This window comes from Heptranchias perlo, chromosome 3 (genome assembly GCF_035084215.1).
Source record: "Heptranchias perlo isolate sHepPer1 chromosome 3, sHepPer1.hap1, whole genome shotgun sequence".
In the NCBI taxonomy this organism is placed as follows: Eukaryota; Metazoa; Chordata; class Chondrichthyes; order Hexanchiformes; family Hexanchidae; genus Heptranchias; species Heptranchias perlo.
Window position 1 is genome coordinate 17,967,593 of NC_090327.1, and position 24,591 is coordinate 17,992,183.

The window sequence follows — 24,591 nt, forward strand, 5'->3', positions numbered from 1 at the left end:
TCAACCACGACAAGAGTTACATAAAATTACATAGGATGTACAGCACTGAAAAAGGCCATTCGGCCCAACAGGTCCATGCTGGTGTTTATGCTCTAAACGAGCCTCCTCCCACCCCTCTTCATCTAACCCTAATGGCATATCCTTCTATTCCTTTCTCCCTTATGTGCTTATCTAGCTTCCCCTTGATGCATCTATGCTATTCACCCCAACTACTCCTTGTAGTAGCGAATTCCACAATCTTACCACTGTCTGGGTAAAGAAGTTTCTCCTGAATACCCTATTGGATTTATTGGTGACTATCTTAGATTTATGGCCTCTAGTTTTAATCTCCCCCACAAGTGGAAACATCTTCTCTACATCTACACAATCAAACCCTTTCATAGCTCTAAAGACCTCTATCAGGTCACCCCTCAGCCACCTCTTCTCTAGAGGAGAGTGGGCCCAATTGTGTTCTCATCCAACATCCACTTGCACTCTTCTCCAGGGATCACTAGGTAGTGAGCAATTGCTGGACCCGAGATGATTTTTTTTCCCTTTACCTAGTCCAGAGGTACAGACACCAATTCCAGCAACCAATGCAGTTACCCCAGCTGAGATCCGCTAACTCACCACCCACTAGTGATCAAACCTGAGATCTCCCTGGTCTATGCCTTTACCAACTGAAAATTGGGGGAGGGGAAGCTAGGAAACTTGATCACTGTTGAGAGCTTTTGCTTTTTTTTTTGACAGATTTGAACGACAGCCTAGACCGACCAAGAAAAAGTGACATTCTTTCAACTTGCCGTAAAATCAATGCAGATAATTCAGCACAAATTCTTTTAGCTGAGGTGATTTGTGGGAAGCATTTCAATTCACTTTTGGTAATAAAATCTGAAACAGGTTTGGACTGTAATGGAAACCTATTTTCAATTTTAAATGTCATCTACCCAGTATAATCACAATGGATTGAAAAACAATGATTGATGACAGGAAAATTTGAGGTGGAAGAATCATCTTTTGTTCCAGCTAAAGTCAAAGAAACAAAACAATCCTAAAATTATATTCAGAAGAAAATAAGCATCTAATCAAATTTATTTTTCCTTCTACTCTAATCTCTCCCCCTTCCTTCAGGCAGGAGCTGATTTGTGATGACCTCGAGGAGCTTGTCCATGTGATCATTATTCATGTGTGAGTCCATACAGTGCGGTAGATTTTCATGTGTGGTGCATATTGGGCAGAGTGATGAGGACCCACGCCCAGTGTCACCAGCGAGAGGCCTGACCCATTTTGATGGTCGGGCCCCATATAAATCTGATGGGCGAGCTGCCGGCACATTTCCAAGTGCTGCTTGTCAGCCTGCCGATGGCAATGGGAGGAGGGCGAAAATCCAGCAACTCCTCTGCAGAGCTGAGTTGAGCGTTTCAACTTAAAAGGGAGGGCCAGGTTTTCTTTGATTTCTTTGAGTTATACAGCACGGATAGAGGCCCTTCGGCCCATCATGTCCGCGCCGGCCATCAAGCCCAGTCTAATCTAATCCCATATTCCAGCATTTGGTCCGTAGCCTTGTATGCTATGGCATTTCAAGTGCTCATCCAAATGCTTCTTGAATGTTGTGAGGGTTCCTGCCTCTACAACCCTCCCAGGCAGTGAGTTCCAGACTCCAACCACCCTCTGGGTGAAAAAGTTCTTTCTCAAATCCCCTCTAAACCTCCCGCCTTTTACCTTGAATCTATGCCCCCTTGTTATAGAACCCTCAACGAAGGGAAAAAGCTCCTTAGTATCCATCCTATCTATGCCCCTCATAATTTTGTACACCTCAATCATGTCCCCCCTCAGCCTCCTCTGCTCCAAGGAAAACAAACCCAATCTTCCCAGTCTCTCTTCATAGCTGAAGCGCTCCAGCCCTGGTAACATCCTGGTGAATCTCCTCTGCACCCTCTCCAAAGCGATCACATCCTTCCTGTAATGCGGCGACCAGAACTGCACACAATACTCCAGCTGTGGCCTAACCAGTGTTTTATACAGCTCCATCATAACCTCCTTGCTCTTATATTCTATGCCTCGGCTAATAAAGGCAAGTATCCCATATGCCTTCTTTACCACCTTATCTACCTGTTCCGCCGCCTTCAGGGATCTGTGAACTTGCACACCAAGATCCCTCTGACCCTCTGTCTTGCCTAGGGTCTTCCCATTCATTGCGTATTCCCTTGCCTTGTTAGTCCCTCCAAAGTGAATCACCTCGCACTTTTCCGGGTTAAATTCCATTTGCCACTGTTCCGCCCATCTGACCAACCCATCTATATCGTCCTGCAGACTGAGGCTATCCTCCTCGCTATTTACCACCCTACCAATTTTTGTATCATCAGCGAACTTACTGATCATACCTTTTACATTCATATCCAAGTCGTTAATGTAGACCACAAACAGCAAGGGCCCCAGCACAGATCCCTGTGGTACCCCACTGGCCACAGGCTTCCAGTCACAAAAACAACCTTCGACCATCACCCTCTGCCTTCTGCCACTAAGCCAGTTTTGTATCCAAAGTGCCAAGGCACCCTGGACTCCATGGGCTCGTACCTTCTTGACCAGTCTCCTGTGCGGGACTTTATCGAAGGCCTTACTGAAATGATTGTAGGGAGATGGAGGGGGAGGGTAGGGGGTGGCACTGCAGAAGGTCCAGCATCAGGCGGGAAGATTTTGGAGAGGCCTGGAGGAGCGTTCATGCTCCAAAAAACCACTCACCTGCGGCAGTTTAGGAGCGGCCTCCAGGGGTCCTTTAAGCTCCGCTGGTTAGACAACTCAGTGTAGAGTTCCACTGGGCAGGGCTTGCACAGTGCATGCCACCCAATGGAACTCAAAAGTTGCCCCGATGTCCTATGTACATCATGTCCCGCCTGTTTCCGGTGGGAGCCTTGGCTGCCTATTTCCCAGCCTGGACCAAAATGGAAGCGGGGCAGATGTCAATGGCAGAGGGATGGCAATTCGTTTTTAGTGATTTTGCTCTCACTACTGCCCTGTTCGACGGGACAATAGAGGGATCAATATTGGCCCTAGTGAGTGTTGATGGGCTATTTAACCACATAAGGCATCACAGGTGAACCCAATCCTGTCCTCACCTGATGTCCACAACTGTGCACTTTCCTGTGGGAGTCACAGTGTGTGATTTTTTTTCAGCCCTAGCCCTGAGATGGCCTGTACAATAATAATTTAACACTGCTCTGAGAACCAGGAAACATTAATTGAACATCACACATAAAACCTGATGTTGTACCTCTGAAGATTGGCTTTACGAGTCTCTTCTTCTTGGAACTCGGCAGTGTCCTTTGTCTCACAAATTTCATTCAGAGCCTATAAAAATGGAAAGAAGCACTTAAACAACTATGCAACAACAACTATGCAGTGCTTTATTCTGTGGCATATTGTTGACATTTGCACCGTTACACCCTATTGTTATGTCGCCTGATATAAAAAACGTCACCAACCACATTCCAGAGAAATTTTAACCCGCCACAATATCAATGTGTCAAAGGGGTACACAGCAAGTCATGGTGACTTCCAAATGTTCTTCTGCTTATGAAATAGATCTTTGCGGGTGACCTGCTGTGTGTTGAACAGCTGATCTTTCATGCTCATTGAGAAACAAATGAACACAGCATCGCCATGCAACACATTGTCTGCCTTTAAATGCAATAGTATAAACTGCTCAATCGCACTTCATTAAATACTATACTCAGACCCACTGAAAGGCATCCTTAATTTATTATTAGGGGCAGTTCAACTTAACATTGGTTACTTTGATGATATAATTGGCGCTGGAAAAACAGGCTGAAAATGTTATTCCTTGATTCACAAGATTTACTATAGGCTCTTTACTATAGGCAAATGTTTTTAAACAACAACTTGCACTTGTATAATGCCTTTAATGTAGCAAAGCGTCAAAGACACCTCGCAGTTGGGGGGGGTCAGGCCTAAGGAGGAGTAGGTGAGGGTGGGGTTAGGGCACGTGACCAAAAACAATGTCTAAGCGCTAAGTTTTAAGGGGATTTTTGAAGAGAGGGAAAGATATAGCAAGACAAATGGGTTTAGGGAGTGACTTCCAGAGCATGGGAGGGAGATGGCTGAAGGCCCTGCCACTGATGTTAAGGTGGTAGGAGGGGAAAATTTACAGTAGACACAGTTGGAAGAGGGGAGAGTGTGGACAGGGCTGTAGTGTCGGAAGTGTTGAAAATTTAAGATCATGGAGGGATTTGAAGACAAGGATGAGGATTTTTAAATCGATGCGCTGAGGGACAGGGAGCCAATGGAGGGTGGCAAAGATAAGGGCAACAGGTGAGCAGGATTTTTGCGGAATAGAATATGGACAATGGAGTTCTGGATGATTTGGAATTTATGTAAGGTGAAACTCAAAAGGCCAGCGAAAAGTTTTGTGAAGGTGACAAAGGTGTGGATGGGGGTTTCAGCGGCTGTGGGGTGAAGTAGAGACAGAAATGGGTGATGTTTCAGAGGTGGAAGTAGGCAGTCTTAGTGATCAATTGGATTTAGGAGTTGAAGCTCAGCTCAGGGGTGAGGAGGACACCAAGACTGTGTGGCGTTGGGTTGAGCTTGAGTGGGCATCCTGGAAGGGTGCAGAGTTTCTGATGGCAACCAAACAGGATGCCTTTGGTCTTGCCAATGTTGAGTTGGTGCCTGGTAGACAGTCATTATTATTACACTGCAATAGTAACGGTAGTGGGGAGGTAAAGCTGGGCATCATCAGTACACCCAAAGCTGATGCAATGTTGTTGGATAATGTTGCCGAGGGGTAACATTTCGATGAGGAATAGGAGGAGACCAAGGATGGAACCGTAGAATGTTACCAAAAACTGGTCACTCGTCAAAACCTGTCACTTGAACGTTAACCAGAAAGAATCCTTGTGATCAAATAAGGACCTAGTCACTGAGGCAGGGGAGCGCCCTATCAAGGATAAGATGGAGAAAGGAATAGCACTAAAGGATTGGAGAGGACAGGCAGGATAAAAACATCGATGTTACTTACAGTCTCACCCAGGAAAGTTGTCAAGTGTAATGTTCCAACACTTGTCATATTATTGCAATATGATGAATTCAGCCATAAATATCAGATATTAAAGATTACACACCAAAAAATATGTAAAAAAGGTTACTGAAACCAGGTAATTTGGATCCCCAGCATGCACTACCAATTGTCTATATCGTCATCCTGAAAGGGCGACAGATTTCCCTGAAACATGATGAGTTCAGAGCTCTGCATTGACAGGATGTTTTAAGATGCTGAGATGTTTCTCTTGGCTGGAGAGTCTAGAACTAGAGGGCACAGTTGCAGGATAAGGGGTCGGCCATTTAAGACTGAAATGAGGAGGAATTTCTTCACACAGAGGGTTGTGAATCATAGGAATTCTCTACCCCAGGGGACTGTGGATGCTGAATCATTGAGTATATTCAAGACTGAGATGGATAGATTTTTGGACTCTAGGGGAATCAAGGGATATGGGGATCGGGCAGGAAAGTGGAGTTGAGGTCGAAGATCAGCCATGATCTTATTGAACGCCGGAGCAGGCTTGAGGGGCTATATGGCCTACTCCTGCTCCTATTTCTTATGTTCGTAGGATGCAAAGATGTGTGCTGAAAAAAAGTACATTTTTGCCTCTGTACATTGCATATTGGATTAAAAAAGACAAATTGCACATAGCGTGAAGACATGAGATCATGACCTGAGTAGACATAGACCTATATTTGGCGATCCAAAATTGAAAGAAGAAAATCAGTATGTTTAAAGTTTAACTAAATAGCAATACCTTCCCCCCACCCCCCACCTCAAGAAGGAGTATCCTGTTACCTCTTCCCCGCTCGAGAGATGGATCAGCTGCTACTCTGAGGCACTGCATCTAAATGTAGTAACACACACGCAGACAGTATCATGTCTGAGTTCAACTTGAGGCTCTGATTAAAATGCAGCTCAGTATCCCAGCCCATTGCTGCTGCAGCTTACAGGAAGCAGCAACTCCCATTGCCTGAGGATGCTCTGCTAGACACATTTCTAAACAGTGTTGCATTCTTTGACTAGGCCATAGGTGGAACAGCTTGCAACAGCAAAGTACTTCATCCTACAATTGCCCCTCTATCCTTAGTTAATACAATAAAGCCGGATGTGTGAAGTTAAGAACCATCCTTTGTTTTTATTTTGTGGGGGGGGGGGAATTTACAGTAAATACGCTTGAAAAATAAGAGTTAAAATAAGAAATAATTGGGGGCGGGAGCAGTGGAGGGGAAATGTCTTTGAAAAAAAACGTTGACCACAGTATAGTGAAATTTGTTTCTGTACAAAACTATAGGCAGAGGCTGAGAAATTCGGTTATCGCTAGGAATCGGCATGAAATTGGTGACGCGTCTAGAATGTGTGCCCGAAGATGGAGGCTCGAGTCTTGCTCCTCCTGGCTCCACATCAAGGTAAGTGAAGAAAGGAAAAACCTGCTTCCTTATCATCAGCCTCCAGTGTCCCTTTAAGAACTGCTGGTTTGACCGCCGTAGATCCAGAAAAACTGAGCGGTGTATGTGTGGTGCATGCTGTGCTGAATTTGGCATTGGGGTCCTGAAGCAGGCATTGGGCCTCTGATTAGTATACTCAAGGGGCCTAACACCTGTTTTATGCAGGTGCCACAAACACTCGGAAGTTGCGGCTGTCAATTTGGCAGCCGGTGTACTTCCACGGGGGGGGATTGGGCGAGGCAGATCGCACCCGGAAATTGGTCCCCCTCCACAATGTTTTTTGAGCGCAAAAAACAGGTGCGATGGGGACCAATTTCTCCCCCAGAATTTTATTGTAGAAATGGAGAGGTGCAGACACTATGCCCACCTCACCGTGAGGCACTGTTTTGCTGATTCTATTTCACAGCAAAAAACCCTGCTTCACATTACAAAAAACGTAACTCATTTATTCCAACGCACTATGCGTTGGGCAAATGGCCTTATGTGGTGCAAGATATATGGTGCAATCATTCCCTTTGTTTGGGTAAAAAACATATTAGTTTCTTTGAAGAAAAAAATGCGACATTTTTGTCAAATTAAAAATGAACTGGTTGCTGAAAAGCTTCAGCGTTCCCAGCCAGGTGTCTGCTTTGATAATAGTACCAATCATTCAGCACCGAGTTAAATGGCCCCACTTGCACCACTCTTTGCTCAGGCGAAGTGGATCTCTCTCTGTGCATACATGAAATGTTTAATGTTAGTGAAGAGTGCACTGTTCTACCGGCTCTTTCATTAACACTAAAAATGTAGGAGCTTTTTTAAAACTATAAAAAGTCAGTTTTGCACCAGTTGTGTCTCCTTGTGTTGGTCTCACCCCACTTTTGATGAAATGATTCATGCTGCAATTGGCAGGTGTAAGCTGCAGTCGTATTATTGATTGCCCATTTTCATGCAACACATAAACCTCATCAAATCAGTACAGAGACTATAATCTAACTGGCCTACCCTGAAAAACCCGTGGGGAAGGATTTTCTTTCCACATTGACCGTAGCAAAATTGTAAATCTGTTACTTGTAAATGGGTTTATGATTTTGTTACATCTAGCGCAGAGAGTAAAGCCCCCCGCCCCCCGTGAAGTTGTAAAGAACACAGTTAACACATTTGAAAGCATGGTCATGCTTTCTGGAGTTTCAGGGAGGCTCAGTTCTGAAACAGTATGTTGTCAGGAGGGAATGAGCTGCTACAGAAGACAGTTGCAGCTTATGATGCAACAATATCATCATGTTATCAAATATGTCACTGCAAAGCTCTATTTATAAATTTAGTAAAATGATATGGAACGCTCCTTTAAATGACATAAAACCCCTGTGAATAAAATGGTGCATCAGTTAATACAGCCATATACAGCAATATTTCTATTGTGTATATATCTGTCGACAGCAGATTCCGACTGGCTGATGTCATAGTTAGGACTAACCTCACCAACGTAGACTGCAATTTTTTTCTTCTCGCTCTCCAAGCTGCGAGGCTGAGGGACCTCTGCATCACTTAATGAGTCAAGTGACAAGGCATCAAGGAACAAATTTGGAGGAGGTTGGAACCTGTCACCTTCCTTCAGAGCAAAGGATGCAGCATGTTCTCTGCATTGCTGTTCCTCAGATTCCAAGAAAGGCCTGTGGCCTTGTGAGCGACGACTGTGAATGCTGTCTCGTGCTGGACATTGTCCTAAGGCCTCCAGCACTGGCTCCTGTTGGCCAGTGAAATGGCCTTCTCCTCTCCAGGACTCGGCCTCTGTCTGAAGCTGTATTAGGAACACAAGAAGGTCGTTTCTAACAGGCAAATGTTTGAACAGCTGAAAATGATATGGAAGCAGCTACTCGGAATGTGGCACTACGCTGCAACAGTCCCCACATGAATCACTAATACTCAGTTGCCACAACAGCATAGTGGTTAGGATGTTCACAAGTTTAATTTCCCTGCACTCTCCTATGGTGGGTAATAAGTTTCTTCTGTTCCAAGCAAGAGCACTGGAGGAGATGCAGAAGAGTTCACTTCACAAAAGCCCAGTACACGGAGGCTATCAGAATGTTACAGGGACTATTTCTAATGCTTAAAGTGCCACTTGCTACTTAATTGCATTGTGACCATTGTTTGTAGCAAAAGCTAGATTTAGGGTTGCCATGTTTTGCAAAGTCTAAAACCAGTTGAGGGGCCAGAGGAGGACATGAGATCATGACTCAAGGTCTGATGTTTGCTTTGTTGCCGGTAAGAATGTAATTTTAATAATGAAAGCCTCTGCATCACAAGCCGCAAAACTGGAAATATTGGAGTTTATTTTAATACCATATTTTTACATTTAGAAATTTCCATAAACCCTACCCAAAAATCAGACTGTCCAGTCCAAAGGGACAACCCCAGTTGCATTACATAATGTAGGTATATTATTCTCATTCTGGCAAAGTAGTTCAACCTTCGCATACAAATGAAAAACGTTGTTGTCCAAAGGAAGACATTGTCCTTTTAGAGGGTTTGCATCACAAATAGCCATCTTGGTCAGATGCTATCCCCTATTCTGCTGTATTTATAGGAACATAGGAACAGGAGTAGGCCATTCAGCCCCTCGTGCCTGCTCCGCCATTTGATAAGATCATGGCTGATCTGTGATCTAACTCCATATACCCGCCTTTGGCCCATATCCCTTAATACCTTTGGTTGCCAAAAAACTATCTATCTCAGATTTAGCAATTGAGCTAGTATCAATTGCCGTTTGCGGAAGAGAGTTCCAAACTTCTACAACCCTTTGTGCGTAGAAATGTTTTCTAATCATGCTCCTGAAAGGTCTGGCTCTAATTTTTAGACTGTGCCCCCTACTCCTAGAATCCCCAACCATCAGAAATAGTTTCTCTCTATCCTCCCTATCTGTTCCCCTTAATATCTAACAAACTTCAATCAGATCACCCCTTAACCTTCGAAACTCCAGAGAATACAACCCCAATTTGTGTAATCTCTCCTCGTAACTTAACCCTTGAAGTCCAGTTCAGCTTGAGCTAGGCCTTGGTTCTTGGGGCAGAGGCCTTGAGTAAGAACAACGAAAGAATGCAACGTTACATAGGAGAAATTTAACAGGAAGCTCCAAGCTGCATAAGGTTAAAAAGATAACTAAAGAGAAGGAGCTTGGTATGTAGAGGCTGAAGTACATTCAAAAGATGAGAAAGACCATATTTACAGTGCTTAAAAGTCTGATATTCTCCCTCATTGTGTCAACCTCCATTTACAATTGAGTTACACCAAGTATAGAAGTGCAACCTCATCAACATTTTTGAACATTAAAAAGTTATGAAATTTAGGAACATTACATGGAATAAACCCATCCTTTTCTGATCGATCTTAATCCCACGTTACCCACCTTCTGACCATATCTCTCAATCCCTTCTCTCTCCAGAAACATACCATCTATACTGTGTCCTTCAGTAGACTTCCCTGATAACATTCCACAACTCTAATTTGCCTTTATGTAAGAAAGCTTTACTCCTTATTCTTAATTTACTAATTTTTAAGAAAAACGGGAAATACTGCAAACACTCAGCAGGTCAGGCAGAATCTGTGGAGAGAGAAACAGAGGTTGATGACCTATCATCAGAACTGGAACATGTTGGAGGTAAACAGCTTTTAAGTATAGAGCCAGGGAAATTGGACAGGAAAAGAACAAGAGAGAGAGGTTTGTGATAGGGTGGAGTGATTAAATGACAAAAGTTAATATGGCGCAAGGCAAAAGGGGGTGATAATGGAACAAGTAAAGAAACAAAAGATGGGTCCAGAGGAGGTGTAAATGGTTACAGCAGAATACCAGAGTGGGAGGGAATCATGGAAAATCTGGCAAAGAGGAGAAGGTTCCCTTGGTCCGGGAATGTGGCGGAGAAAGGCAGGTAGATCCCAGAGGTGCGGACCACCCTGCCGGCCGTGTATCGATAGGGGATAGCACCAGGCCACACCTGCTCTACATCTAGTGACTCTGGTGCAGCCATCCTCCATTAGCATCACCTGCTGTCCGAGAGAAAATGGGAGCGGTGGTGATGATCTAAAGTTGTTAAACTCAATGTTAAGGCCAGAAGGCTGTAAAATGCCTCATAGAAAGATGAAGTGCTGTTCCTCAAGCTTGCGTTGAGCTTCACTGGAACAGTGTAGGAGGCCGAGGTCAGAGTGGGAGTGGGATGGAGAATTAAAGCGGCAAGCGACCGGAAGCTCAGACTCATGCTTACAGCCTGAAGAGAGGTGTTCAGCTAAGCGATTACGCAAGCTAAGTTTGGTTTCCCTAATGTAGAGGAGACCGCATCATGAGCAGTGAATACAGTATACTAAGTTGGAAGACGTACAAGTAAATCACTGTTTCACCCAGTAGGAGTGATTGGGGCCCTGGACGGTGGGAAGGGAGGAGATGAAAGGGCAGAAGGTGAAATTTGTAACCTGTATTTTTGAGTCCTTCGTTACAGTGAACAAATTGACTGGATTTACTTTTTCAGTCCTCTTCCTAACCTTGAGATATTCCATTCTAATCTTATTTTTTCAAAAAGAAACCCACCTTCCTTAACCATTGCTTATAATTTAGATTCCTGATGCCTAAAATCATCCTGGTTACTAGTCCTGCACCCTCTCAAGGGCAATAATATCATTTCTTTGGCTTGGTGACCAGAACTGTACATTACTTCAGATAGGATCAGATAAACCACTATATGACAACAACATATTAGTTTGTACTCTATCCTTCTGCTAGTATTGGGAGGAGTGACGACCGCACAGTCCTTGTGGAGACGAAGTCCCATCTTCGCACAGAGGACAGCGTCCGATGTGTTGTGTGGCACTACCACCGTGCTAAATGGGATAGATTCAGAACAGATCTAGTAGCTCAAAACTGGGCATCCATGAGGTGCTCTGGGCTATCAGCAGCAGCAAAATTGTATTCCAGCACAATCTGTAACCTCATGGCCCGGCATAGTCCTCACTCTACCATTACCAACAAGCCAGGGGATCAACCCTGGTTCAATGAGGAGTGTAGAAGAGCATGCCAGGAGCAGCACCAGGCATACCTAAAAATGAGTTACCAACCTGGTGAAGTTACAACACAGGACTACATGCATGCTAAACAGCAGAAGCAACATGCTATAGACAGAGATAAGCGATTCCACAACCAATGGATCAGATCAAAGCTCTGCAGTCCTGTCACATCCAGTCGTGAATGGTGGTGGACAATTAAACAACTAAAGGGAGAAGGAGGCTCCATGAACATCCTCGTCCTCATGATGGCAGAGTCCAGCACGTAAGTGCAAGATCCATCTTGGCCTCCTCCCGATATCCCCACCATCACAGAAGCCAGTCTTCAGCCAATTCGATTCACACCTCGTGATATCAAGAAATGACTGAGTGCACTGGACACAGCAAAGTCCACGGGCCCCGACAACATCCCGGCTGTAGTGCTGAAGACTTGTGCTCCAGAACTAGCTGCACCTCTAGCCAAGCTGTTCCAGTACAGCTACAACACTGGCATCTACCCGACAATGTAGAAAATTGCCTAGGTATGACCTGTCCACAAAAAGCAGGACAAATCCAATCCGGCCAATTACCGACCCATCAGTCTACTCTCAATCATCAGCAAATGATGGAAGGTTTCGTCGACAGTGCTATCAAGCGGCACTTACTCACCAATAACCTGCTCACCGATGCTCAGTTTGGGTTCAGCCAGGTCCACTCAGTTCCAGACCTCGTTACAGCCTTTGTCCAAACATGGACAAAATAGTTGAATTCCAGAGGTGAGGTGAGAGTGACTGCCCTTGACATCAAGGCAGCATTTGACCGAATGTGGCACCAAGGAGCCCTAGTAAAATTGAAGTCAATGGGAAAACTCTCCAGTGGCTGGACTTATACCTAGCACAAAGGAAGATGGTAGTGGCTGTTGGAGGCCAATCATCTCAGCCCCAGGGCATTGCTGCAGGAGTTCCTCAGGGCAGCGTCCTAGGCCCAGCCATCTTCAGCTGCTTCATCAATGACCTTCCCTCCATCATAAGGTCAGAAATGGAGATGTTCGCTGATGATTGCACCGTGTTCAGTTCCATTTGCAACCCCTCAGATAATAAAGCAGTCCGTGCCCGCATGCAGCAAGACCTGGACAACATCCAGGCTTGGGCTGATAAGTGGCAAGTAACATTCGTGCCAGGCAATGACCAACTCCAACAACAGAGAGTCTAACCACCTCCCCTTGACATTCAACGGCATTACCATTGCCAAATCCCCCACCATCAACATCCTGGGGGTCACCATTGACCAGAAACTTAACTGGACCAGCCATATAAATACTGTGGCTACAAGAGCAGGTCAGAGGCTGGGTATTCTGCAGCGAGTGACTCACCTCCTGACTCCCCAAAACCTTTCCACCATCTACAAGGCACAAGTCAGGAGTGTGATGGGATACTCTCCACTTGCCTGGATGTGTGCAGCTCCAACAACACTCAAGAAGCTCGACACCATCCAGGACAAAGCAGCCCGCTTGATTGACACCCCATCCACCACCCTAAACTTTCACCACCGGCGCACCGTGACTACAGTGTGTACCATCCACAGGATGCACTGCAGCAACTTGCTAAGGCTTCTTCGACAGGACCTCCCAAACCCGCGACCTCTACCACCTAGAAGGACAAGGGCAGCAGGCACATGGGATTAACACCACCTGCACATTCCCCTCCAAGTCACACACCATCCCGACTTGGAAATATTTCACTGTTCCTTCATCGTTGCTGGGTCAAAATCCTGGAATTCCCTACCTAACAGCACTGTGGGAGAACCTTCACCAGATGGACTGCAGCGGTTCAAGAAGGCGGCTCACCACCACCTTCTCAAGGGCAATTAGGGGTGGGCAATAAATGCTGGCCTTGCCAGCGACACCCACATCCCATGAACGAATAAAAAAAATATATATTTTGGGAGGAAGAACGAGGAGAGGCAATATAAACTATGGGGTACAATTCTAAAGGGGGTGCAGAAACAGAGAGACTTAGGAGTATATGTGCACAAATTGCTGAAGGTGGCAGGGCAGGTTGAGAAAGTGGTTTAAAAATACATACTGGATCTTGGGCTTTGTAAATAAAGGCAAAGAGTACAAAAGCAAGGAAGTTATGATGAACCTTTATAAAAGAATGGTTTGGCCACAACTAGAATATTGGGCTCGATTTTAAAATCAAACTGTGGGTGCATTGGGGATGAGGGGGCTACAAAAATGGTGAAAATCACAAGCGGGTTCAGAAACCGGCTCCAACCCGCCAACTTCCGGGGTTGCCACAGACTCATCTGTGTGCGTGCGCTTCACGAATCCGGAAGTTAAAGAACCAAATGTACCTCATTGAGGTACTTAAGGTACTTTATTTCAGACATAGTAGATCGTTAAAACGATTTTAAACTTACCTGGGCGACTTTCCCACGGCTTCCGATTCACGCCTGGTGAAATTGGCTCAGTGGCAGGAAGCAAAGGGTAACGGTTGACTCGTGTTTTTGTGACTGGAAGGCTGTTCCCAGTGGGGTACCACAAGGCTCAGTACTAGGTCCCTTGCTTTTCCTGGTATATAGTAATGATCTGGACTCGAATGTGGGGGGCTTGATCAAGAAGTTTGCAGATGATACAAAAATTGGCCGTGTTGTTGATAGTGAGGAGGAAAGCTGTAGACTGCAGGAAGATATCAATGGACTAGTCAGGTGGGCAGAAAAGTGGCAAATGGAATTCAATCCAGAGAAGTGTGAGGTAATGCATTTGGGGAGGGCAATCAAGGCACGGCAAGGGAGTAAACAATAAATGGGAGGATACTGGGAGGTGTAGAGAAAAAAAGGGACTTTGGAGTGCGAGCCCACAGATCCCTTCAGGTAGCAGGACAGGCAGATAAGGTGGTCAAAAATGCATACGGGATACTTTCCTTTATTAGCCGAGGCATAGAATATAAGAGCAGGGAGGTTATGCTAGAACTATGTAAAATATTGGTTAGGCCACAGCTTGACTACTGCGTACAGTTCTGGTCACCACATTACAGGAAAGATGTGATTGTACTAGAGAGGGTACAGAGGAGATTTACGAGGATGTTGCCAGGGCTGGAAAATTTTCGTGGTGAGAAAAGATTGGATAGGCTGGGGTTGTTTTCTTTGGAACAAAGGAGGTTGAGGGGAGATTTAATTGAGGTATATAAAATTATGACGGGAGTAGATAGAGTGGATAGGGAAGACCTATTTCCCTTAGCAGAGGGGTCAGTGACCAGGGAGCATAGATTTAAAGTAATTGGTGGAAGGATTAGAGGGGAGCTGAAGAGAAATGTTTTCACCCAGAGGGTGGTGGGGGTCTGGAACTCACTGCCTGAAAGGGTGATAGAGGCAGAAACCCCCAACTCATTTAAAAAATACTTGGATGTGCACTTGAAGTGCCGTAACCTACAGGGCTACGGACCAAGTGCTGGAAAGTGGGATTAAACTGGATAGCTCTTTTTCGGCCAGCACAGACACGATGGGCCGAATGGCATACTTCTGTGCCGTAACTTTTTATGATTTTATGAGTGACTTTAGTTACGTGGATAGACTGGAACTGGGGTTGTTCTCCTTAGAGCGGAGAAGGTTGAGAGGAGATTTGATAGAGGTATTCAAAATCATGAAGGGTCTAGACAGAGTAGACAGAGGGAAACTGTTCCTATTGGTGGAAGGGTCGATAACCAGAGGACACAGGTTTACAGTGATTGGCAAAAGAACCAAAGGTGACATGAGGAAAAACTTTTTTACGCAGCGAGCGGTTAGGATCTGGAATGCACTGCCTGATAGAGTGGTGGAGGCAGATTCAATCATGACTTTCAAAAGGGAATTGGATAAGTAGCTGAAGGAAAAAAATTTGCAGGGCTACGGGGAAAGGGCAGGGGAGTGGGACTAGCTGGATTGCTCTTGCAGAGAGCTGGCACGGGTTCGACGGGACAAATGGCCTCCTTCTGTGCTGTAACCATTCTATGATTCTATGATGATCACTGCAACGTCTGCTCCATCCATCTCACTACCAGTGTATCCATCCCATTCTTTTCCGCCCTGCTTTGCCCTTTCACTGAACCCCATTGACAGGTCACTATCATCTCTGCAACTCCTTTTTTTTTTATTGCATTAACACTTAGCTGGCTCTTTTATTGTCAATGATCCTTATGACAACTGAGAACACGGTTAAAATTATTTAGATGTTTTAGAAGAAAAAAATATAGTCTTTATACTGAAAATTTACACCTTGAAAGCACAAGAAGCTGAAAGGTTTGCTAGTGAAAGGTCAGTAAACATTTCGCATCTCTCCCCCCACTCCCCCCACTGCCACCACCAACAGGTTTCACTCTGATCACTTATAGAATCCTGAAGACTTTGCCTCCAGCACTAGAAGTGGGGTTTAAATGCTGGAAACTGTGACAGAGTACTTTATATATTCAAGTTGGAATGTGCAAGCATTCTTTTAGCTTTAGACAGGCAAAAGGCAAGTGGCCAAATGAGAGACATGTAAAAAATAAAAGGATAAAAAAAATTCGGTTCATATTAAGCCAGTATTATCTATCTGCCTCATCCAAAAACTTCAGATTATTATTATTGTATCTGAAGAAATATAATCTGGGAGCTCACAGCTCAATTAAAGTGAGGCCCTGGAGGAGACAGGATTGGGAAGAGTTTCCTTGTGGAAAGATCAGCCAAATGCTGGGCTTACCACTCACCTCTTTGATCTTAGAAAGACAAATGCTTGTTTGTGTTTCTGAACCAATATCTCTTCCACGAGAGATTCAAATTCTGGGGAGAACGGTCATGAAGAATGGCTGATTCATCCGATTGCTGCACTGCTTTTCACAGCTCAGCACTGCTGTGCTATGCAGAGCACAATACATTAACAATACAGCGTAAAACACTGAGATCGCAAGCATAAATTTCTTAACAGAAATGTGCCAAATATATAATACTTTTACAATAGCATTAGTTTCATATGCAGCATGAATGGGGTGGTGGGAAGGTCTTAAGCAGCAGATGTAAGCACGAGAGTTCCCCACTCCTTACCAAGTTTTAAGCTGGGTACGGAACACTGACTAAAGCAAGCTTTCTTCAGAGAAAAACCGATAGACCTTAAAACCTCCATAGACTGAATACCCCAGACAGTGACACCATTATGTTGTTTTGAACAACTCCCAGCTGTTAAGAACATGGGTTGTGACACAAGAGTCACAGTTAAACTCAGCAAGCCTCGTTCAATGGCCAAACCTGTGTCATTTCCCACAAGGCCACGCTTTGTGTTAAATGGCTATGATGACATATTCACTGACTGAGACATTCGGGGTCTAAGCAGCTTTATAAATTGTCGATTTTTCCATGAAGGAAGCTCGCTTTAGTCTTTATTCTACAGCTACTGTTCAGTCGTCCTCAAAACAATCCCTTCCCCCACCACAATCCTTGCTATTAAAAATAATTGGCTATTTCCACACACAATCTCCCAGCTGTCAGTGGTTCTGTACAGTAATAAAGGGCTAGTGGTCAAAAAACTTTTTTATTTCATTATCAAACAGGGACAGGCACAGTACTGATCCACATCAAACATCCTTTAATCCACAAAGACTAATGGCACAGGAAGCTGACTGTACATGATTGCACCACTGCTCCCATGCTATGTATTACAAACCAGATACTGGAAACCAGAAAATTATCTTTAGTATTATTCATCAAAACTTTTTTAAAAATTAGATTTCTAACTGCAGGATCGTGTGCCACTAGACGTTTCTATCTAATACTTCAACAAACGGGGGAAAAGGCTCTGACAGATGTTTCCAGCCACATTCTGGAGCAATGCTGAGTTTCTGAAAAGTGACATTTTTCACATTCCTGACTGTCAATTGAACCTGCCTCTGCACTAGCACTTTCACACTTCAGCTCTCTGTGAAGGGCTAGCGTCAACAGATTTAAAAATGAATCAAATATCAAAGTTAAAATGAAAAAGTGTGGATGGAGAAAAGCTGAAAATGAACAACAGGTTAGTCAGCAACTGAAAGAGAAAAGATAGGTTAATATTTCAGTGACCATTCATCAACTGTGCAGTCCCAGCATTTTCTGTATCTATTGAAGATGAATCAGCCATTTTGTAACCTACATATTTCAATTGGAGCTAACATGTTAGTCATAAATCAAAGACTAGAGGTGCTGAGGTCTTATGTTAGTTAAAGGGAACAAAAGCCTTAAACTATCATTAATAATCATAGTTTATTAATGATGAGGCCAGTCCTGATATCAAAGTACCTGAATATTGGTATTTACGTGGAGTGTTATTCTGAATGTATTTTGTGACCTCCTTGTGATGGGTGTGCATATCCAAATGAAACAGGTGTGAGAGCGCTGTCAGACTGTCTATGCTGTTAACAAATGGCTCAGGAAGCCATCTGGTTCCCCGTAAACTTCTATCTCCTGTTTGGTTTTGCTGTCATCTTCCATCTGTTGTTTCTCTGTCATTGTCTCCAGGCCACTCCCAACTTGACTGTCTTAAGGGTGTGCAATATATTACGCCAATTTTATTTCCTGACAGCATTAGGTATGGTTGGGTCCTGACCCCCACCACCACCCCCACCCCATGCTGGCTCCAGACGAAACCTTTCAAATGTCTAGGTGGATAGCAACTAAGGACTTGATCTTGAAGGGGTTTTGACAGTTTTGCAAACTGGGTGGATAGTCAGTAAAGTCGACTGGGTTACTTCCCGCCAATGTCCCGCCGTCTTCAATTTTAAACTGTTCTTCTGAGCAGGTGGCAAAGGCACCCACCTGGAGCGGTGGGGTCTTTCTTTAAATATGCAGATTAGGGTCTGATGATGCCATAGGGCCCCGACTGCGATTTGAATTCCATTCTGAGCGGGGAAGCCCTAGCGGCTTTCTCATCAGGTAAAATCAAGTGAGAAGAGGATCGGGAGCAAAAGGGATAATACAAGATAAAATTTTTACTTTCCTTTGTGGGGCCAGGAGGAGCACAACTCCTGCTTTTGATCCTCTTCTTACTTGACTTTACCTGGCGGAAAAAGAGCAGCTTCCCCACTCAGGTCAGAGTTAAAATCGCGGTCGGGGCCCTTGACAACATCTGATGCCAATGTGTATATTTAAAGCAGGACCCCACTGGTTTCAGCTGGGTGCCTCAGAAGAGCAGGTTAAAAGTGAAGATGGTGGGATCCAGGTGGGACATTGGCGAGCAAGTCACTCGGTCGATTTTAACTGCCTACACGCTCAGTTTCCACTGGCAAGTAAGGTTAAAATTGACCCCAAGATTTTTAATGTAATATATAGATGTTATTCTGCCGTGCTGGGCGGGAATCTAATTGAAACCAGCAGTTTCCTGGGCAGAAACCCGCAGGCAGTTAAAATCCCACCCCTTATGCCTGAATGCAATTCTTGTCTACAAATCTTACTTCCTGTTGTCATGTATTTTGGTCACACTTTTGTGTCAACTTTTCTCATTGTAAATTCCTACGTATACATTTCACATCATGAAACTTTCACCATCATGGTATGTTGATGAACCAATTGATTCACTCAATATACTTTTTCAAAAAACTTTCGTTCACAATTTTTTTCTCAGTTACTGAAATTTTTAATGTCCAAAGTAAGGTTTTAAACAAAATAAAAAGAATCAAAACATTACAAATTTCACAATAACATGATTAAATTTATCAACTGAATTATTTTTGTGACTCCGTGAGCTGAAGGCAGGTCCTCTAGACTGAACATAGGCAGTGTGCACAATTTCTCAGGATGCATCAGTAGCATTTAACCTAGCCAAAAGATGGAATGTTTCCAGCCGAGTTTCTAACAAAATCTATTTTGTTATTTTCAAAAATGTTATTCAGGCACAAATTTTTATTGACTGTTTTGTAAAATAGAAAAGACGGGCTGATTATAGTCTCTTTATTGCCCCGTTTTTTGGCATAACGGGATAGTAGTGAGGCGAAGGTGAAATTGGGGGACTTACCACCCTGTGCCCGCTGACGTTTGGCATTTTCTATTCAAAATTGCATCCTGGTCGTGCGTACGTCATAGGGGTGTCGTACCTTAACGAGGCCCCTGCTGTTTCCAGTCGGAGCCCTAGATGCCTATTACCCCACATCTTGGGGCATGTGGGGTAATAGGCATCTAGGGCTCCGACTGGAAACAGCAGGGGCCTCGTTAAGGTACGACACCCCTATGACGTACGCACGACCAGGATGCAATTTTGAATAGAAAATGCACCATGCCCGTGATGCATCCGCTGGAACTGTACATTAAGCAGCCAAACCAGCCATCCTCAAAGGGACTGCTGAAGGCTGCTTCTAAACTGCCACTCCCCCACCCCCACCCCCACCACCCGGTTGCTTGGGCCTTCCATTTAGATCGCAACTGGTGGCTTGGCTCCGTGGAGGACACCAATGGATTTCCCTCCCTCTCTCCAGTGCGTTCCCCATGGCCATTTTCACGGTTGGGCCTCATTAAAATAAAATTGCCGATCTGCCAGTACTAAATGGATGCTGATAGGCAGCTTACCGATTTTATTTTAATGAGACCATATGAGTACAGTAGGGTTGTGGTTATGTTACTGGACCAATAATCTCGAAAACATGAGTTAAATTCCACCACGGCAGTTTGAGAGTTTGAAAAGTAAAAGTGACCGTGAAGCTGTCGAACTACTGTAAAAACCCAACTGGTTCACTAATGTCCTTTTGGGAAGAAAACATGTCATCCTCACCCAGGTCTGGCCTATATGTGACTCCAGTCCCACATCAACTGCACTCCGAAGTGGCCACTCAGTTTTATGAAACCGCTCTCAGTGATTGAAGAAGGCAGTCCACCACCACCTTTTCAGGACTAATAGGGATGGGCAAGAAATGCTGGCCTTGCCAGCAACGCCCACATCCTGAGAATAAATTTTAAAAATGGAATAAAAAGCTATTTGTGCCATTTCTCTAGGGCTTCCAGCAATCTTCCACCGAAGTTACAGCTGGAGTATCAGAAGAACCTCCATAGAAATTACTGGTGCTTTTACCTAACTTCAACTGGTGCATCATGTATACCATCTTGTTGTGTATCCTCAGCTTTGAAACTGGTATCACTGTGTCTATCTGTCTTTAGTCTCTGGCTCTGTCTCACAGATTTAAGAAAATGTAAATATTCTCATTACTATCAACACAACACAGGTAATAATTAGAGCTTATAAAATTCAACTCATTTGTTTTATTATTTGAAAGCATAATGCAAATTAAGATAAAGAAAGACACACTGTGTGTCTCTCTCTGTGTTTCTTTATGCCTGACAGCTGTTAATAATTAAAATGTTTGCATTTCCTAACTATCGACAAAACTCAGGTGATAATCAGAGGCTGTTCGGTTAACGTAACACTGGTGATAATTAGAGGCAGTTTGCTTCAAAATCCAAATAATTTTTTTGAAAAGTGAACTCAAATTAGGATTATGCCGTTTCTCAGGGGTTTGCGCCACTCTTCCACCGATCAGGAGAACCTCCTTGGAAATTCTACTCCTTTGTCTCTCTCGGCTTAATGCACCTTCTGAAGAACACAAAATAAAAGCTACAACAGGTGTGTAATCAGCAGTCGTTTTCTTTATCACTCTCACACACAAGCAAAGCCTATTTTAAAACACACAGTCCTTTTTAAAAAAGCTCAATTTAAAGTTTACTTGAATAAAATTTTTGAAATTTGGCTTCTTTCAATTTTGAATAATAACTAAACAGGTTCTGCTCAATGCTATAGAAAAATATTCCAGTAGGTCTGCTACTGAATGTTATTAATACATCTTGGGAAATCAAGCACACTGCACATGCTTAGATGATACATAGGAACATAGGAATTGCTAGACGAAAAAAGACCAAGGTCCATCTAGTTCGCCTTCTATCACCCTGATAGTTGCATGACACAACAATAACAGTGTGGTACAATCCAAATTCAGCTTATAGTATCATAGCTCTGGGCAAAAGTATCTAGCCAAGTGTTTTAGGAAAGACTGAGGCCTACAAGGAAAATCTTTAATGAAGGCATTAAAAGACACAAAGGACAATTCAGTGGTTAAGTTTAATCATGTTATTGTAAAGTATGTTTAAACCCTTATTTTGGACATTAGAAATTTCAATTACTAAGAAAAAATTGGTGGCTGAAAAGTTTTCAAAAAGCATTTTGAGCAATTTGTGGGGAAAGGATAATACAGAGCCACCTAGTAATGAGAGTTATAGTCCACAAGTTTACATAAGTGGTTTTCATGATAAATGTGGACACAGGAATTTATGATGTTAAAAAGTTGACACAAAAATGTCTTTACTTTTATTGATACTAGCTTTTTATTTCCAAATTTTTCTTTAAACTGAATTCAAATTCTCAAACTGCCATGGTGGGATTTGAATTCACATTGTCTGGATTATCATTCCAGGCCTCGGAATTATTAGTCCAGTAACATAACCACTACTCTACCGAAACCCACTTTGTATTCAGATATTAATGCTTGTATTTCACTTTCTCCGGCATGTGGATGACATTGTATTCCTGTGGGTTGTAATCAGAAATATTATCAACAAATGTATTAACGTCTTGAATTTATGAAATTTTCTCTGCTCGCTATTTATTATTTAAAACAGGATACTGCCTTCATTAAATATCAAACTAAGGAATTTCATATGGATGTACAAACCCGCTGGTTCTAATATTGCGCAGACAGATTTCAGCCCATTGGAGTTCTAGTTCTGGGTCTTCCCCTGCTTTTTCAGCGTCTTGTTTATTGGTAGTCTTACTATCCTGACACAGAAGCAGTATGAGGTGGTGGGGCGGGGGGGGGGGGGGGTTATGGTCGATGCCCATCTTCCCTAGGGTCTAAAGGTGAGTATATGCACATATTGGCTTAGTAAGCCGGCACATGTTCTCAACCAAAACCCTGAAACAAAACGCCAATGAAATACAGTATTCTCACATAAATTCTGCATTTTCGTTAAAATGTTTCAATCAGACGATTTTTAAGATTGTCAAGTTAAAGTTGAGAACATGCAAACCGGGACAATAAATGGAGATATGAGCAACAGTTCCCATATGGTGACTACAGCTGCGATTAAAAACATTCAGAATTGGCAATGCCAACCTATGGTATGAAACAGCCAAGAGCTGTGAAGAAAGGAAGCAAATTCTAGCTTTCAGGTTACTGTAATTCCAAGGTTATCATTTCCCCTACATCTTGGGGGAAGATTTCCTCTGATCACTGTCTGCTAGTGACATCGTAAATGTAGTGGAAAGACTTCATGGGGGTGAATTTCCACGCAACGAGTTGCATCCCTGTTACGTCAATGGAAAAAGATTTACGGCCTCTGGTGGTCTAGAGAGATCTTTACATGATAGTTTCACGGGTCCACTTATTTGCATATTCATTGGTCTAGTCATTTGCATAAAACCCGTGTAAAATGTGATTTATCTGCTGGGGTGCATGGAAATGAGAGTGCAGCCTTTAAAAAGACAGTTCTGTCTGAACACTGCAGTAGCAGACTGAGGGCCAAGTAGATAAGGAAGGAGCAGTGCCTGACTAACTCTCTTGACTCTCAGCTAACTTCACTGCATGGCTCATCAATCTTTTTCTGATACTTTGCAAGAATATCTACAACAGGAGCAGCTGGCAGCAAGGAATGGCACACCTACGAACAGAAGAAGATGGCATAACCTCACTGACACTGACCTGCAATCCCTGCTCGAGAAAATTGACATCAGGAGACACAGATTGCTGGATGTCCATGGCAGCAAACCTGATAGAAATATCACTCATACCACCTGGAGGGAGGTAGTATGTGTGCCAGCTCTCTCACCCTCCCCCCCTCCCCAAGGACTGCAAAGCAGTGCCGTAAGAAGCTCAATGACCTCGCCAGGCCAGTCAAGGTAGCACACGGGACACTTTTCCTTTTCTTCCTTGGCCACCCTGAGCACCCTCCGCCCACTAAAGGCAACACTTGTTCAACTAACCCTTCACAATACACTCTGGTTAGGAGTTGCTCTAAGTTAGCATCTTGCAATGTGATTACTCATCTCCTCTAACAGCAATTATTTACATGCATAATCCAAAAACCATTTCCTCCACTCTGTCTCATGCCACTTAACACACATGGCCTCCTTGCCAGCAATGTCAAAGTCCAGCCCTTTCAGTATGGCGAAGTTGTGAAGGGCACAGCGGGTTGCAACTATGTATAACATATGATTGGATCATACTGTACAGCCCCTCTGGACCTCTCCAGGCAGTGAAAGTGTGCCTATGGGACCCCAAAGGTCCTCTCGATGAGGATTGTAAAGGTCTCATTGTAGCTTTTCTCTGCTGATGTTTAGGCCACCCTTACTGAGGTCATTAACCAAGGGAGCAGGAGGTAGGCTTTGTCACCCACAAGCCATTGCCCTGAATAGTTCAAGGAGGCCCGAACTTCAAAGAATGAAGGCATTGTGACAACTTCCACCATATCAGGCATTAAAGTGTAGGATCCTCTGCATGCTGCCACACACAATCTCTACATTGAGAGAGTGGAAGCCCTTCTTGTTGAGGTACTTGGGGGGGGGGGGGTTTCTGTTGGAGCTCGCAAAGTAATGTGCCATCAAGTGCACCCCGGACGGAAAGCCAGCAACCCTGTAAAGCTGAATGGCTCTATCTCGCTGTTGCCTTGCTGTGATGCCAAAGGTGATGAATCGCTAAGTTCTTCTGTAAAATGACTGCTTTTACTGCAACCTGACCTTACAGAGATTTCCTGTGGGTGCCTGAAATAAGCCATAACAGTAGAGTGTTGTGGGTCACCCTAATAGCCACAGAGAGAACAATGTAGGTGGAGGAGCCTGGCTGCAGGTCCTCATGCAGTAGGCTGCCCTACTGCCTCTTAGGTGAAGCTCCCTCTTCTCATACACATCTCCTCATATGACATGTGCTACCTGTATATTCCATCGCCAGGATAATACGCAGTGAGGTGTATCCTCCTTAAAAATACTGCCTGACTCTCATTTGCTCCATCCTGTGCTGCTCTCCCTTCTCCTCCACGATAATGGAATACAAGGGTATGTCCGCAGGGAACGCCGTACCTGCTGCT

At 44.0% G+C, this 24,591-nt stretch overlaps 1 protein-coding gene across 2 annotated transcripts in view; it reads right to left on the reverse strand.

The window, feature by feature from the left end:
- The window catches only part of LOC137310733 (microtubule cross-linking factor 1), a 186,059-nt gene that overhangs the window by 30,247 nt on the left and 131,221 nt on the right, over positions 1-24,591 (reverse strand). Inside the window, exons 12-13 of one of the 2 annotated variants that reach the window (XM_067978396.1) lie at positions 7,940-8,263; positions 3,251-3,327 (exon numbers count right to left, since the gene is read on the reverse strand). In XM_067978396.1, the coding sequence (XP_067834497.1) occupies positions 3,251-3,327; positions 7,940-8,263 (401 nt within the window). The remainder of the gene's footprint in view (positions 1-3,250; positions 3,328-7,939; positions 8,264-24,591) is intronic. The other variant, XM_067978397.1, reaches the window with a different exon arrangement.